The sequence below is a fragment of the Alosa pseudoharengus genome, unplaced genomic scaffold (assembly GCF_046254945.1).
Source record: "Alosa pseudoharengus isolate Yale_2024_CS ecotype anadromous, Long Island Sound unplaced genomic scaffold, YU_APseudo_1.1 YU_APseudo_1.1_scf_10, whole genome shotgun sequence".
Taxonomy (NCBI): Eukaryota; Metazoa; Chordata; class Actinopteri; order Clupeiformes; family Clupeidae; genus Alosa; species Alosa pseudoharengus.
In genome coordinates, this window is record NW_027468565.1 from 36,267,667 (window position 1) to 36,283,065 (window position 15,399).

Consider the following 15,399-nt stretch of genomic DNA (forward strand, 5'->3'; position numbering starts at 1 on the left):
ACAAGAGGAGGGTCTATGGTAAGGGCTGGTGGTTTTTGTGGGGTTGCCCTTCTTATTATTTAGCAGAGAAAGCAGATTCCCCCTACTGCCCACTCACGGGACGTCGGATGGTAGCCATGAGGAATGCCTCAGTCAGCCTGCCGGCATCCATCTGGTGTTTACACAGTGTGCCGAGACTTGGCATGGTAGGGGAGCGTGCTGTGCGGAGGAGAACCTGAGGCAAGGAAACGTTAAGGCTGGCTCAGTGAAACATCCTCAAGGTGAACAGCTGGCGAGGTGAAGTGACTCAGCAGACGGAGGCTGAGACCAGACCCGATGGGGCGTAATCCCCAGGGAAGAGGATCTGAAGCCCATGGAGAAGTGCGTTTCTGCAGACAGAATCCGGGTATTGAGTTGGAAGAGATTGAACAGCTAGTCATTTATCATTGTTAGTAAGGTTTTACAGTTGCAGGTAGACAGGCTTATCAAAGGCAAAATGTGCCTCGCCCATGTGGTTAATGTCTCTTAAATCTTTTCAGTACATTCATTAGAAGACTCAGGGAAACATCTATCTCCACTTAAAATGCCGGCATGTGTACAACAAGCTGTCACTTGATGAAACGCAAATGGGCTAAGGGAGCTACAGATAGAAGGGCTAATTAAGGAGCCAGATTAATTCACTCTCTGGTATGTGTGTGTGGTTAGAGGAAAGCAGGTATGGGTGATTGAGCAGAATGAGAAAGAAATAGTGTTTGTGTGAGTCAGACTGGTGATACAGAAGTTCACCTCATGTCTTAGGCAACCTTCCACACTCACGGGAACCATTCCATGCTTACGGGAACCATTTTATGTCTGCACATCAGTCGAGACAGGGAGAAGGGGAGGTATTGCGGTAGAGATTGCTCAACGCTTAAAATTTCCCTCGCGTTCAATAAAGTATCTACAGTATCTAGACTAGTCATATAGTAGCTATCTATCTGTCTATCTGTGCTTGTGGTGTAATTTGGGAAAGCATTGATGTTTACATAGCTTTTTGAGATAACAGTGTAATTTGGGAAAGCATTAATGTTTACATACAGGGTGTCCGCGCGGTAGTAAAAGGTAGTAAAAGGTAGTAAATAGAATCTACCAAAATTAAGGCCCTTGAAAGGTAGTAAAAGGTAATAAATGCAATTTGACTTGGTAGTAAATTTTTCATCACCACCTCAATATATGAGTTTACATTTTGCTTAATATTTGTGTCTACATGTTTTAACTTCATCTTGCCTAATTAAAAAATATATACGTGCTAACAGGACCTGAGTGAGTCGGAGTCGATAGCAATGACGTAGAAGTAAACTGTGTAGAGTTCCGTGGTTGACAGCCAACAAACAACATTTTCGCCTTTTTGCTTCAGTTGATATTACAGGGATACAAACAACACGCTTTTCGGTGTCTCCTTCACGTTGCTTTGGGCGACTTATATGAATCGTGCAGATCCGAAGAGTTTTTTAGGGGCCAGGGATGCAGGGATGCTTTTCGGCGACTCGCGTTTTTCACGTCATCTAGGCCCTACCGCAGGCTACCAGAGCTGCGTTTATCATATGGGCCTGCTGGTCTGGTGTCCGGTGCTTCTGTCACTCATCTAATAATATTTGTTCATGTAGCAAAGGAGCGGTAGATGTAGGCCTAGGCTAGCCTATCACTCGGATAGCAGCTAAAAAATATATAGGCTACACTCACTCCGTTAGGAGGCAACTCTCTCAGTTTACACTAGGCTACTTCAGCTGGAAGTTTTAACAACTGTGGACTTGACTAGTGTAGGCCTAAGCTTTCGTTCAGCTGACGGTAGCGCTGCCATCTGACTGTGATCATCCAGAACCATGCAATAAAATTCCACCTATCCCATCAGTAACAAAGTTCGAACTAGTCACTGTAACCGACAACATTTTTTTAACGTAACCTAGACCTAGTATCTAATGTAACGGAATTGCAAGAAAACGAGTGAAAACAATTCCTTACTTTTAACCACGCAAGTGCGCGTGTCATTTATTAAAACGGTAGAAAACTGAATCAAAGACGGAACTGTCCATCAACAAAAACAGCATGCAGTTTAAAAGTCCCGTTATTTAAAGTCCCAGACATTTAAAGGGACAGCGGTCACTCAAGACAGACCTACACCACAACTGAGTGATGAACGTGAAATTCTTTGAATAGCCTAAAACACTGCATTTAGATGACAACTGCGTGAAGAACCACGCGAATCTAGTTAATGGCGAATTAAGTTTATGGCATTCACATTTAAATCATTCAATAGCCTATGAAAACTTGATCAGTTAAATTGTTCTCATAAAAGGAACAGCAAATTATACAAAATATTCAAAATAGGCTAGTTTTATTGCAGTGACAGAAAACTGCAACATATGAGTTTAAAACCATGTTAAATTTGAAAGCATCTAGCTAGTGACAGGAGGTTTTAGGGGGGGAAAGAAACTCTGTAACCTACTTGATTCCACAGTCAATGTTCAGTATTTGGCTTATAATTTAGCCTATAATATTGGCATTTGAATCCATGAAAACTAACCAAAATCTATCATTTCCTATCGACAACAGACCAGTAACGCATCGAATCGCATTGCTACACATTTTGAAGTATTGAAAATAATCAAATCATTGGCTTAAAGAATCTATATTTTATCAAATTGTGATTAAACTTGATTTACACTCCTAAATGGCATTCTTACCTACCTACCTAACTGTTGTTTTGGGAAGTATTTATCATGCAAGCATCGTGCATCCATGCTGAGTAATGCAATGAAATCATAGTTTTAAATTTTGCATTAAAGCAGTCCACTGATGTGCATGTTTTCACGGACTGCTTTGTGTCAAATGTGCAACAACAATACCATACCAATAATAATGGCTTTATATATAGATTTCTGGGCCTATCCTTAGACTAGAGTTGTTTCGGTGGTGTTTGTTCTTCATTTTTCACCACACATGTTTGGTGTTTTAGCGTCATTTGTGCCAAGGTTATCATTCACCTTATTAGGGCTAAGGGCTGGTTAGGATAACTCAAGAGCTAGGGTTAAGGTAAGGACAACTGAAACTGAACTCCTCGACACTACAAAAATACATTGTCATTGACAATGACCATACTTAATGATCACAATTAGAAATTATTAGTGTACCTAATATTTATGATTTATACCTTATAGCAAGTAGTAAGTGGTGCTTTGTATACCCCCCCCCCCCCCCACACACAAAAAAAAGGGCTGCTGCTTGATGTCGTGTTGGTAGTAAAAAATATTGTGGAGGTAGTAAAAAAGGTAGTAAAAAGTAGTAAATTCAACTCTATGATTCCTGCATATACCCTGACATAGCTTTTTGAGATAACAGTGTAATTTGGGAAAGCATTAATGTTTACATAGCTTTTTGAGATAACAGTGTAATTTGGGAAAGCATTAATGTTTACATAGCTTTTTTAGATAACAGTGAAAGAAAGGAATAGAGAGAGGCGGTAAAATACTGTAACTGGTGACACCAGGTGTGGTAGTATGTACAGTGCAGACAAAGCTGCATCGTAAATAAGAAACTAGTGCCTTGTGGGATGCCATTCCTCTGGTTATCTTGTATTGTAAATGTATTGGTAATCTGAGGTCCACTTTTTGCATCGTAGCTTGAATGTCAGTCCTCATGTATAAATCGCTTTGGATAAAATCAACAGCTAAATGAATAAATGTAAATTAAATTGATTCCCACCTCTAGTACGTGTGTGTGTGTGTGTGTGTGTGTGTGTGGGTGTGTGTGTGTGTGAGTGAGTGAGTGAGGTGTGCACGCCTATCAGTGTTACTGTCATTGTCATCTTGTAAACATGAGGTGCATGCAGATGCAAACACTGGCACGGGAGATGGATTTGAGAACATGTGTGTTTGTGTGTGTGTCTCACTGCAGTGGTGCTAATTAGAGTGCAGGGCTTATGGTTACACACAGAACACAGAGACGTAGTTAAGACTGATTTACAGCCCGCTTTTGCTTCTGGAACTTGACGACACCAACACCCCCCCCCCCCCCCCTTCTCTTTCACTCTTGTCTCTTTCTCTCCTCCTCTCTGTCCCTCTATCTAGTGTCTCGTGTGCTCTCTCTCCCTCTCTCTCTCCTATGCTCTCTCTCTCTCTCTGCTCTCTCTCTCTCTGTCTTTCTCTCTCTCTCTGCTCTCTCTCTCTCTCTCCTATGCTCTCTCTGTCTGCTATGCTCTCTTTCTCCCTCTCTCTCTCTCTTTCTCTCGCTCTCTCTCTCTCTCCTTTGGAGACAGTGGTTGTGGTGGTGGTGGTTGTGGTGGTGGGCGATGACTGAAATGCAAAGTCTCCTGACTTTGGGAAAGTTCTGCTTGTGCCTTTGAACTCGTCAGAGCGTGATTACAAACACACTCACCAAGCCTCCCACCCCACACATGGTGTCAAGGGAACATTCCCCCCCCCCCCCCAGCTTCAACAGTAATATCAACTCGAGATGAAAGCGTGCTTGGAAAAAAACACAAATAAAACAAGAACGGTGATTCATTTCCTCAGGCCGGTATTTGGTAAAACTGACAATGACATAATATATAAAGATAATGATAATGAGTAGGATACTAATATACAAAAGTTCTTAACTATGTCTGACTATGGGGCACATTTTGTGTTTGGTTTGTGACAGGTTGTGAGGGGGCCACAGCTCATCGCCGTGGCTTCGGCCGATCCGGGGGCAACCGGGGTGGAGGCCTCTCCCCTGCAGGGCAACGACATCCAGGTGCAGTACGTCCAGTTGGCCCCTGTCACGGACCACACGGCCACCGTGCAGGTGAGAAACAAACAGACCCACAGAGATCTCTCCCCCTCAGCAGCAGTCAGCATGGGGCCTGAATAACTGAAGCCTCATTCAGACTTCAAGATACTGGCGATGAAAGAACATGGAATGTTAATGGAATCCAGTGATTACAGGCAGAATAGCGTTGGTGATGTTGAAATGCCGTGCAGGAAAGTTAAAATAAATGAAACTGTTGAGGTGACTAATGCTGAGTGACGAGCAAATTGTCAACAGAGTGTACCCAGAATAAGGACTAAAACAATGTGTTCTTGTGGCTCTGCTGGCAAGACTACTGGCAGAGCCAGTCAGGATAGAACAACACCAAGATTATGGGTTCTATTCCCTGAAAATATACATACTGATTCAAACGTATGGCTATTGTGTAACTAATGTACATCACAGTAGATACATTAAGAGTTGCTGGTATGATGGAGCACTAGTAATGTCATCGAATGACATGTAGTGGGGCTTAACGTTGTTGTGTTGTTTGAAATCTGACCAACCATAATGTGATACTTTTGTGGTTACTTTGATTGGCGTCCATACAAGGCTTCATATAAATTCTTATTACTGGAAACCTAAAGAAATTAAGTTTTCAACCACCAAATAAGGACAGTGAAGTGTATGCCAGAGATTCAGCATAGTTCAAAAGTTTTAATCTTGCCATCTTATATTAACATATGCATTCATCATGCAGTTTTCAGAGACATTTTTTAAGATATTTCAAAAGTGTTCATTTAATTTCAAAGGAAAGTCGGATAACAACACTTGACATAAATACATTCCCCAAGTGAAGTTTTTCATTTTAGTGTAGAAAGACAATGTCTCGTAATTGACATCCTCTAAAGTCCTCCCTTCACAAGACCACTAAGATAGCAAGGCATGACTGTCAGGGAAGGATCAGCATGTACATCACTGTATGGTATCCCATACAGTTCAAGTAAAATGGTAGCGACAGCGCTTAATTGTGCAGTAATGAAGATGGACTATCAATCTTCAATAAATATAATCTTCTATTTTTTCCTTCACTGTTAACAGAGTAGTGATATGGAAAGACACTTGGACAGATAACTTGGACATCTTAGGCAGACTCATCTCCTTTGGTAATTAAAACTTATTTAGGACACACCACATCAACACATCTTGTACCAATCCCTGCGTTTGGGTGGTAAGACTGAGAGAGATGCACCTTTGATCCGGCATTCAAAGGTGTTTAAGAATATGAGGAAAACCAGAACCAGATTTTCCCCAACCGAATTCTCCCAGCACCATGGACTGGCTGGGTGTGTGGAAAATAGTTCCTCCAAGGTCATCAATAGTTCATAAAGACAAAAAAACACAGACATTCTTGAAACATGTAACACACAACTCAACTGTTGTAGTTATGAATCATTCACTAACGTTTGCTGTCAGGATTCTAGACTGGTGTTTCTCAACTGTATTCTCATGGCAAGGAGGCCCAAACTCCCTGGGAGAGTCTCCAGCTTTTGATAAGGTCCACAGGCCCGGAGAAATGGAGTTTCTACGCTGCTTCTGTAATATTTCATAGTTCGCGTTGTTTAAAATGTAATGGAAGGTTGTCCACCTGTCATGCCTACTCATAATTCCTGACAAAGTCAAACCAATTTACTCGAGAGAAAGATGATTGAGAAACGCCGCTAACAGACTTTATAGTAAAACTCCCAGACCGGGAGACCTGGGGAGACACACACACACACACACACACTCACGCATGCCTCACACACTACTAAACACCTCTTCTCAGTGTGCGATTGAGAGGTAGCAGAGCGGTGAGCTGCCCTCTCAGTGCGCGTCGTCCCGGCGAACCCTGCCTCCTGGACGCCAGCCCAGAGCATCCGCTCTCGCAACTCTGTGCCATGAGGTGAACCTGGTCCTCCTGCTCATTTGGCCTAATCACACATCACATCAGTTTGTTTTTGCTAACTGTAATAAACGTCTAAGCGATCGCCCTTTTCTTTCTCATTCTCCCAAACATCAACACACACCCCCCCCCTCCTTTTCCCTCCCTCCCTCCCTCACTCACTCTATCTGCAGAAATCTGTAATCATTTCCTCATGATGCCGTTGTGGTGTTTCAGAGGCACAGAGAGTGCACTGAGGAGGCCTGGACGCCTTCAGAGACCTTGATGGAACAGGGCCCACTGCTCATGTGCTCAGTGTATATGGTGGGAGATGGAGACTTGGGTGTAGGGTTTAGGATTTTGAGGTCTTGAAGGAGCCATTGTGTATTTATGTAGTCGCATGGGCCCCTTCTTCTTTTTGAGGCAAGGTTTAGAATTTGAAATTGGTTATCAATCTTTCGGTCATAAAATGGTTTCACTTTTTAAACCAAGACACAGCCTTTGGTGTCGTAGATCTTTGAACTCTATTTCTCACTTTCACAAACACACACACACACACACACACATAGACACACTCTCCCTCTCTCTCTCTCTCACAGACGATCACAGTCTTTCAATCTCGTGCATGCATCCCGGCAGACATATACTTAGCCATAGTTAGGGAGGCATGCAGACTGAGTGAGGGAAAGCAGTAATTAAGGGATAAATTCTAAGTCTAAGAGAGAGAGAGAGGGAGAGGCTAGCAGGAATGGAAGTGGCATGACGGTGAAGATGTGCACTGAGGGTATCCACCACAAAATCCTTTGAAGTGGCAACATCAAATCTCTCAGGGATCATACCGCCCCCACACACAGAGACATTGGACTGGCACAGTACTGAAAAGTGCACCATTACTTGGTACCTTTGTGCGTTGTTCCCCTTCCTCCACAGCCATGTGAGCGCAGAATGGTCCAGCTGCCCATTGATAAACAAAGCTGCTTTTTGGGGGAGTCCAGCTGTTGCACTTTAAACTGAAAGCAGGCCTCCCCTCTCTCTGCCCTTCTTCCTTGTCTCTTCCTGTGAGGAGTTGTGGCAGGTCACTCCATTGACCTACTTCCCCCAATGCCTTGCTAACAAGACTTAGCAGTCTGTTTTTGTTTGCAGAAGTTGTGAATGTGCCAGCGCTGTTGCATTTCAGATTCTCCAGGCAGGAGGGCATAATGTAGACCAGAAGGCCTTACTCTCGCTCCCTAGCTGTCTCCTCCACTCCCCAGGAAGGCTGGGAGCCTGCAGAACTACCCTGCTGTCCACCCTCTTGGCCACTGGACACTTGGATGGAGACAGTGGGCTCATTTCTGAGGACATTGATAAAAAAATAAAGAAATAAAAAACGGCCGAGAACAACAGCCCTTCAGTATTCTGTACTACCAGCTAAGTCAGCGATCACATCAGGTTTTGATCATTTTTATAGGATTAGGCAGTTATTGATGATCACCCTTGGTACAAGCTAAAAGGCCTTGATTCATCCTGCTACACTGTCTGCAGTTGTGAGAGGATGTAATGACAGGGACTGCGAGACAGAATGAGTGGTATGGCACAAGGGAAAAGGAGGTTGTTTGTTTCATTTGTCTGGATTTTATTGTAGCTTTTTGCAGCAATCAAGTTGGTTATTCCTCATTGCTATCTCCTAATGGGTTTAAAAGCACTGGGTTAGGCGTGATGGTAGACACATTGCAGGATCTTAAAACGCTTTATTGCTTACTTAGTGTAGATTGGTTTAGTTAGACAACCAAGACACACATATAGTAACTAGGGGTGTAAAGATTAACCGATACGTATCGGTATCCGTTTTTAACGTGTAAGATACGGCTACATCGATACGTGAAGCCCCGTATCGGAATAAAACTGAAATGAACCGGTCGTTATATATCGATTTACTTGTTACGAATCGGTTCACAACCTTTTCTGCTCGCTCAGACTCTCATTTACGTTCCAAGCAGCACGTTCATCCCACGTCCGGTTTTGAAACTATACGTGGCACGGAATTGTGGGTAATGCAGTTCGTTTTTGGCTACGTTCATTGCCCAAAGTTGTCAAATGACCTTATTACCCATACATTTACTGCAACTTAAGCACGTGACAACTCGCACTCGGTCGTTTGTTTTACAGTTTTTACTCTTTTGTTTTTCAAAATCCAGCGCGAAATTAAACACTAAACAGCAACGATAGTCTGTAGAGTATAGCCTTACGTTTGATGAAGGGATTTCCTTAATGTTAAATAATAATTTGGCCTTTGCTAAAACGATGCACAAATTATTAGCCAATTATTTTGTTCATGTTCACTCAGACTTGTGGCATTATAGGTTTCTGCATTAGGTCTACCGTTGGAACAAAATAAACCCAGAGAGTTCATTGATATGTAGGCCTATTTTATTCTTGTAGGCTATATGAGAAAAGGCCAAGAGTGTCTTAAGCACTGTTTTATTTTATTTCGGTATTGTCTTACCTCAACAAGGCTACAGCTCCATGAAAACAATTAGATATAACTCTATAAAAAATCTATAAAGTCTATAAAAAAAAATATGTTGTATTTGGCTGCTGTGTTGAAATGTAGACTATTCTTTTTTCATTTCAATACAGTATATGAAACAAACCTCAGTTTAGATAATCATATTCATTTTTTTGCCTAATTGACAACCATGACCATGATAACTGATAATATAAAATTAATGTGCACCTTGAGCAAATTATAAAAAATCTTCAGAATGCTTTCCATTCTTGAACTGCATCAAATTGCATCGAATCGCATCGCATCGAATCGTACTGAATCGTTTTTTATGAACATGTATCGTTTCTTGTATCGAATCGTGCCCATGTATCAAGATGCAAATTGTATCGTCTTTTACATGAGAGATTCACACCCCTAATAGTAACGTTACTCATTCATGCAGTATATCTTCGTACACACAGCGATAATATGCACGCACACACACATGCACACACACACACGCAATATATAAGGAAAAGCCCACTTAGTAGTTTTCTGTTTACCTAATCCCAGTCATGGGGTGCTTAGAAACCTCCCAGTGAGTGAGAGCACAAAAAAGCAAGTGGGACACAAAGCACCTGGACAACGACATCAGATTATTTCACAGGATTGCAGCCAGAGGAATTCTGTGAAGTAGCCAACCTGCCCTGGTCTCTCCCCGAGAACAGCTAGGTTGTACAAGCAGGGCGTCATCCATTTTTAAACGTGAAGTGTTCAACTATGGGAACCATGCCGCATTCTACTTCAGAAAACATGTGGTAGCAGTTATACAAGCACTTGAAAATTACTTATGCTTGTTATTTATTTATCTCTGATTTTTGTTCTCTTGCTTTTTGTTTAATAGTTTCCATAAGACGACTCCGATCACAAAAACATGTGGAAACAGACAGAAATAAAATATTTCCGGTCAGAAAAGGTCTTTTGCTCGCTACCTTTTGACAGCTTGGTGAACGATGTGACCCCCCCCCCGCCTTTAAGTTAACTGCCAGATCAGACCCCGGTTACTCAAGTGCTGGGCAGTGTCGGTTTTGAGTGGAATTCCCAAAGATAATAAGACACATCTGAACCTGCAGCTGCCCTGTGTGTGTGTGTGTGTGTGTTTGTTTGTGTTTTTGTGCGTGTGTGTGGGAGGGGTGAGGTCTGGTCTGGCAACGTAGGCCCATGAGCAAGGTCAAAGGAACCCCAGGCTGATGGTAGCGTTCTGCAGATGCTGCTGCCCCTGTCTGACCAGGATATGCACTTCATGGGTCAGCAAAACGCACAGTTCATCTCACCTCAGTTCCTTTTCAATTGGGCTGGGAATTGGTGGACTTGGAAAGACACCTGCTGTGATTTATAACCTTTTCAAATTACAGTGAGGGTGTGTGCAGCCGTGGCCCACTGGTTAGCACTCTGGAATTGTAACCGGAGGGTTGCCGGTTCGAGCCCCTACCAGTGGGCGCGGCTGAAGTGCCCTTGAGCAAGGCACCTAACCCCTCACTGCTCCCCAAGCGCCACCGTTGTAGCAGGCAGCTCACTGCGCCGGGATTAGTGTGTGCTTCACCTCACTGTGTGTTCACTGTGTGCTGTTTGTGTTTCACTAATTCACCGATTGGGTTAAAGCAACACCAAAGAGTTTTTTGTACCTTAAAATAATGTTTCCAAAATCGTTTCAGTGGTTCATCAACTCGTAACAGGGTGAACGGCAATTCTGCATTCGCTTTTGCGGCCCTCTATCGGCTATAACCGCACTATGTAAGTTTGCCAGATCGGGTAGCGGATCTGTAGTTCGATGGAATGAGACATAAGAAACTACAAATTTGACTTCCATCTGATGTCGCAAAACATCATACTTTTATAAGTCATGCAAAATATTCTACCTTGTCTGTGGACATCGTTATTTGCAAAGCCGGTGCTGGATAAACAAATAGCGTGCGTGCGACAGAGGGAAAGTTCTTTGGTGTTGCTTTAAATGCAGAGACCAAATTTCCCTCACGGGATCAAAAAAGTATATATACTTATACTATACTGTGTCCGTGTGTGTGTGAGAGAGAGAGTGAGTGAGTGGTCACCAGACCTGGTGATGTAGTGCTGAATGAGGTGTGCTGTTTGTGAACCAGCAATGTGTGGGCTGAAGTAGGCTATGAAGGACTGGTGCACAGCTGTGCTCTCTGGATTTGTATGAGGAGTTGTGTGTGTCTGTGTCTGTTTGTTTTGGGGGGTCATCCTTGAGTGAGGAATAAAGCTGGCAGGTGTGCCGGGGAGAGAGACTCTGGCTCTCCAGGAAGGAAGGAATGACTCATCCATTTGGGTCATCTCTCTTTTTGTCTCCCCCGCTCTCAGCGATGACTCATCCTCTCATCCCTTACACCTCTCCAAGTTGACTTTTTGTGACACTTGTGTCATAATTACCGAGATAAATGACAACTGTGACCTTTTCCTGTGATCTGTCTTCTTATCCATAATGTTAGTCTCTCTCTGTGAAACCACATTATATAAAAGAGAAGAGCAATAGCAGTGTATATATCTTATGGATGTGTGTGAGGATGGATGTGCAAGTACATCACAGATTTTCTCCATCTCTCTCCCCCTCTGCCTGTCTCCCTTTGTCATGGTGCCCCCCTCTGCCTTCCTAAGTATAAGTATAGTAGTATAAGTATATATACTCTTCCTAAGTATAAGTATAGTAGTATAAGTATATATACTCTTCCTAAGTATAAGTATAGTAGTATAAGTATATATACTCTTCCTAAGTATAAGTATAGTAGTATAAGTATATGTATTCTTCCTAAGTATAAGTATAGTAGTATAAGTATATATACTCTTCCTAAGTATAAGTATAGTAGTATAAGTATATATACTCTTCCTAAGTATAAGTATAGTAGTATAAGTATATGTACTCTTCCTAAGTATAAGTATAGTAGTATAAGTATATATACTCTTCCTAAGTATAAGTATAGTAGTATAAGTATATATACTCTTCCTAAGTATAAGTATAGTAGTATAAGTATATATACTCTTTTGATCCCGTGAGGGAAATTTGGTCTCTGCATTTATCCCAATCTGTGAATTAGTGAAACACACTCAGCACACAGTGAACACACAGTGAGGTGAAGCACACACTAATTCTCTTAATCTCCCTTTCTCTCTCTCTCTCTCTGTCTCTCTCTCTCTCTCAGGCGGATGGTCTGGCCCCTGCGCTGCAAGCTGAGATGGAAGTGAAGGACGCCATCCAGATCCAGCAGGGGGAGAACGGCGAGGTGGTGCAGATCCAGATGCCTGTGAGCAGCGTAGGCACCTGAGGACACTAACAACACCCCCCCCCCCCCCCCCCCCCACACACACACACACACACACACACGCTGCCCCGTCTGTCTGCGGGCAGGGAGACGAACACTGAGCCCAGCCTGACGGCCGGAGCCACTGAGGGAAGAGGAAGAGGAAGAGAAGGAGGGGAGTTTAGGAGGAAAAACTGGAAAAAAAAGACTAAAAATGAAATACCCACAAATCAGCTGGGCAGTCAGTTCAGCAGCTGCTCCTTCTCCAGTCCTCTTGGCTCAGTCAGAGTAGCGATTCTTTTTTTTTTTTTGTATTGACTTTGTGTTTCTTTGTTATTTTACTAATAACTTGTCTGGCACACACTGGAACGCGCTGAACCGAGGGGCGGGTGGGCGAGAGGCATTTTTGAGCTCCTTCATCGGTGGTGTCTGAGCGGGGGCAGATAAAGTGCTGGCTCCATCAGACGCCATAATTCCGTCAGCTCCTCGAGCCCAAATTGCATTGTTTAATCGCTGCCTCGGCGAAGTGCAGATTTGAAAGGAATTAAGCAGCTCCATTAATCTTTTTTTTTTTTTTCTCCTTGGAAAAATAAAAGACTCTTGCCAAGCTGAGACCCTCTTCTCACGCCCTTTGCCGTGTGAAGTGTTGTTTGTTTGTCATGAAGGTCACCTACAGAACAGTGTTACACATAACCCTTTCTTTTCCAGTATTCATTTATGCTGTCTTTCTCTTTGCCCGTCAGATTGTTTTTGTATTGTTTGTTTTTGTTTCATGTCCTTTTGTTTTGGTGTTTTTTAGTTCTTCTTAGTCCAACTGTAACCAGTTTTCATTCAAAATGGTAAGCCACATAACATGCTTGTGTGTCCTCGTACCTTATTGAAACATGCCAAATATATTTGTGGCGTTTTTGTAGAAGGCAGATGACTGATAGAAAACATGATTTTGGTAATAGAATCTCGGAAAGAATGAACTTGCTTTGTGTTGAATATGAAATCCAGCTTTGTTTCTCATGCTATTGTTTTGGTTTGTGTGTGTGTATGTGTATGTGTGCGTGTGTGAAAGATGTAAATAAATATCTGTGGGCTGCTTAGGACTCAGTTGGCCCCCATTTTCTGAGGCTTTTAAGTCCGCCTGTCTTTTAAACAGAAACAGTAGCTGACTGAAACGGTGGCCTGTGGCCTTTTGTTTTTTGCTCTACAGTACTGGGGCAATAGAGTTTGGTTTGCTGAGTTATGTCAAGGGTTGATTTTGAGTACTCTTTGTGGCTTGAGAAAGAAAATTAGATGCCAGGTGTTTAGAGATATGCTTATGCAGATGTTCCAAGGTGGCATATTTTTCTGTTGGACAATAACACAATGCCTTGGAGGCTTACGGTAATTTCTTGCGCTGTACTGCTTGTGCTAGGCTGTTCCTAGGAAAATCTGTTTTGTAAGACCTCAACAGATGCAAGCCTTGTTTTCATATCTGTTGTCAAGAGAAATGTGTGCATCATTGTATGATGGCATAATTCGAAGATGAGTTGTGTGTCTCTTGCCAAAATGTTATGTTAGAATGTGATTCTGCTGGGCTAGGCAGATGATGAAAATTCAACTTACAGCACAAGAGGCTGGCTTGCTGGCCTTGTCGTTGGGGATCGGTCAGGTTTAGCTTCACTCTTTGTACACGACACTCCCTCGCAGCTCAATCGAGAACATTGTTCTGGGGTCTCCCCTGTCCGAGATCCCCGAAGAGCAGAGCAAGGCGGAGGAGGGTCCGCCGAGAAGAGCCTGTGATGTATGTCGGAGAGACAGGAGGAAGAGAGACAAACAGAGCTCTTAGGAGTGTCAGGGAGATTTCCCACGCGTGCTCTGATGTAATGGTATTTTTTGGAAGAACTGCAAGAACCAGTCAGGGCAGAAGTTGATAAAAACATCACCACTTCCCGTTGTTTTCTCTCCGTCTGTCCTTGTCCCTCTACCTCTCTTTTCTCCCCCCCTCTCCTTGTCCCTCTACCTCTCTTTTCTCCCCCCCCCTCTCCTTGTCCCTCTACCTCTCTTTTCCCCCCCCCTCCTGTTTTGTCTCTTGTTTTAGTCCCGTCGCTCTTTCCGCTCTCTGTCTACCCCTCTTCCCTTTTCTGTCGTTCTGTCTCCCCTTGACGGTCTGTGGCGAGGACAAATCTTGGCATGGGCGACTCTCCAGCCTTCACAGACGGCCTTCTTCAGTCCCCTCTCCAGCCTTCACAGACGGCCTTCTTCAGTCCCCTCTCCAGCCTTCACAGACGGCCTTCTTCAGTCCCCTCTCCGCCTGTGGCCCCACCCCCACCCCCACCCACATCCAAACCCAAATCAAGAGGGACCTGGTTGGCTTTTCTTTCCTTCCAAAGTCAGGAGGAGGGAGGCAACGGCTTGGACTCTTCACTTTTTACAACCTGGGAGATGGCCAGTGAACTGGGGCCGTTGTCGTAGCAACGGCATGGGGGCTGCTGGCTGTCGGGCTGATAACCTGATAAAAAAAGAAAAAGCAAAAGCATACCAGTAAAGAGGCAGGAGTGTGTGTGTGAGAGAGAGAGAGAGAGAGAGAGAGAGAGAGAGATAAAGATAACTGGACCTTTTTGCAGACACACGACAGAAGGCTGGGGAGAGGGTAAAGAGTTTACTCCTCTCTTGTCTGTGACTGTCTTAACACCACCATTACACCTCAAGCCTGCTCTTTATCCTTCGTGGATCACATTTCAGCACCCTTTTTCACACACCACCACCTCAGAGTTCCACGACCTTCTCTGACCCGAGCTATAGCCATATCATGAATGAGCGAGCACAGAGAACTAACAGTATCAAAATTTCTGTTATTCTGTTATTTTACGACTTTACAATAACAATTTTATCTCAATACAAGAACAAGTAGACATATTTGGAATAAAATAAAATGACAATTTCCAAAAACACTTAAAAAAATATAGTATTTTTTT

General features: G+C 43.3%; 1 protein-coding gene across 1 annotated transcript in view; it reads left to right on the forward strand.

The window, feature by feature from the left end:
- banp (BTG3 associated nuclear protein) overlaps positions 1–12,516 on the forward strand; it is a 58,787-nt gene extending 46,271 nt beyond the window's left edge. Inside the window, exons 12-13 of the mRNA XM_076271287.1 lie at positions 4,657–4,800; positions 12,353–12,516. Coding sequence (XP_076127402.1) covers positions 4,657–4,800; positions 12,353–12,475 — 267 coding nt within the window. The 3' untranslated portion in view covers positions 12,476–12,516. The remainder of the gene's footprint in view (positions 1–4,656; positions 4,801–12,352) is intronic.
- The last annotated feature ends 2,883 nt before the right edge of the window (positions 12,517–15,399 follow it).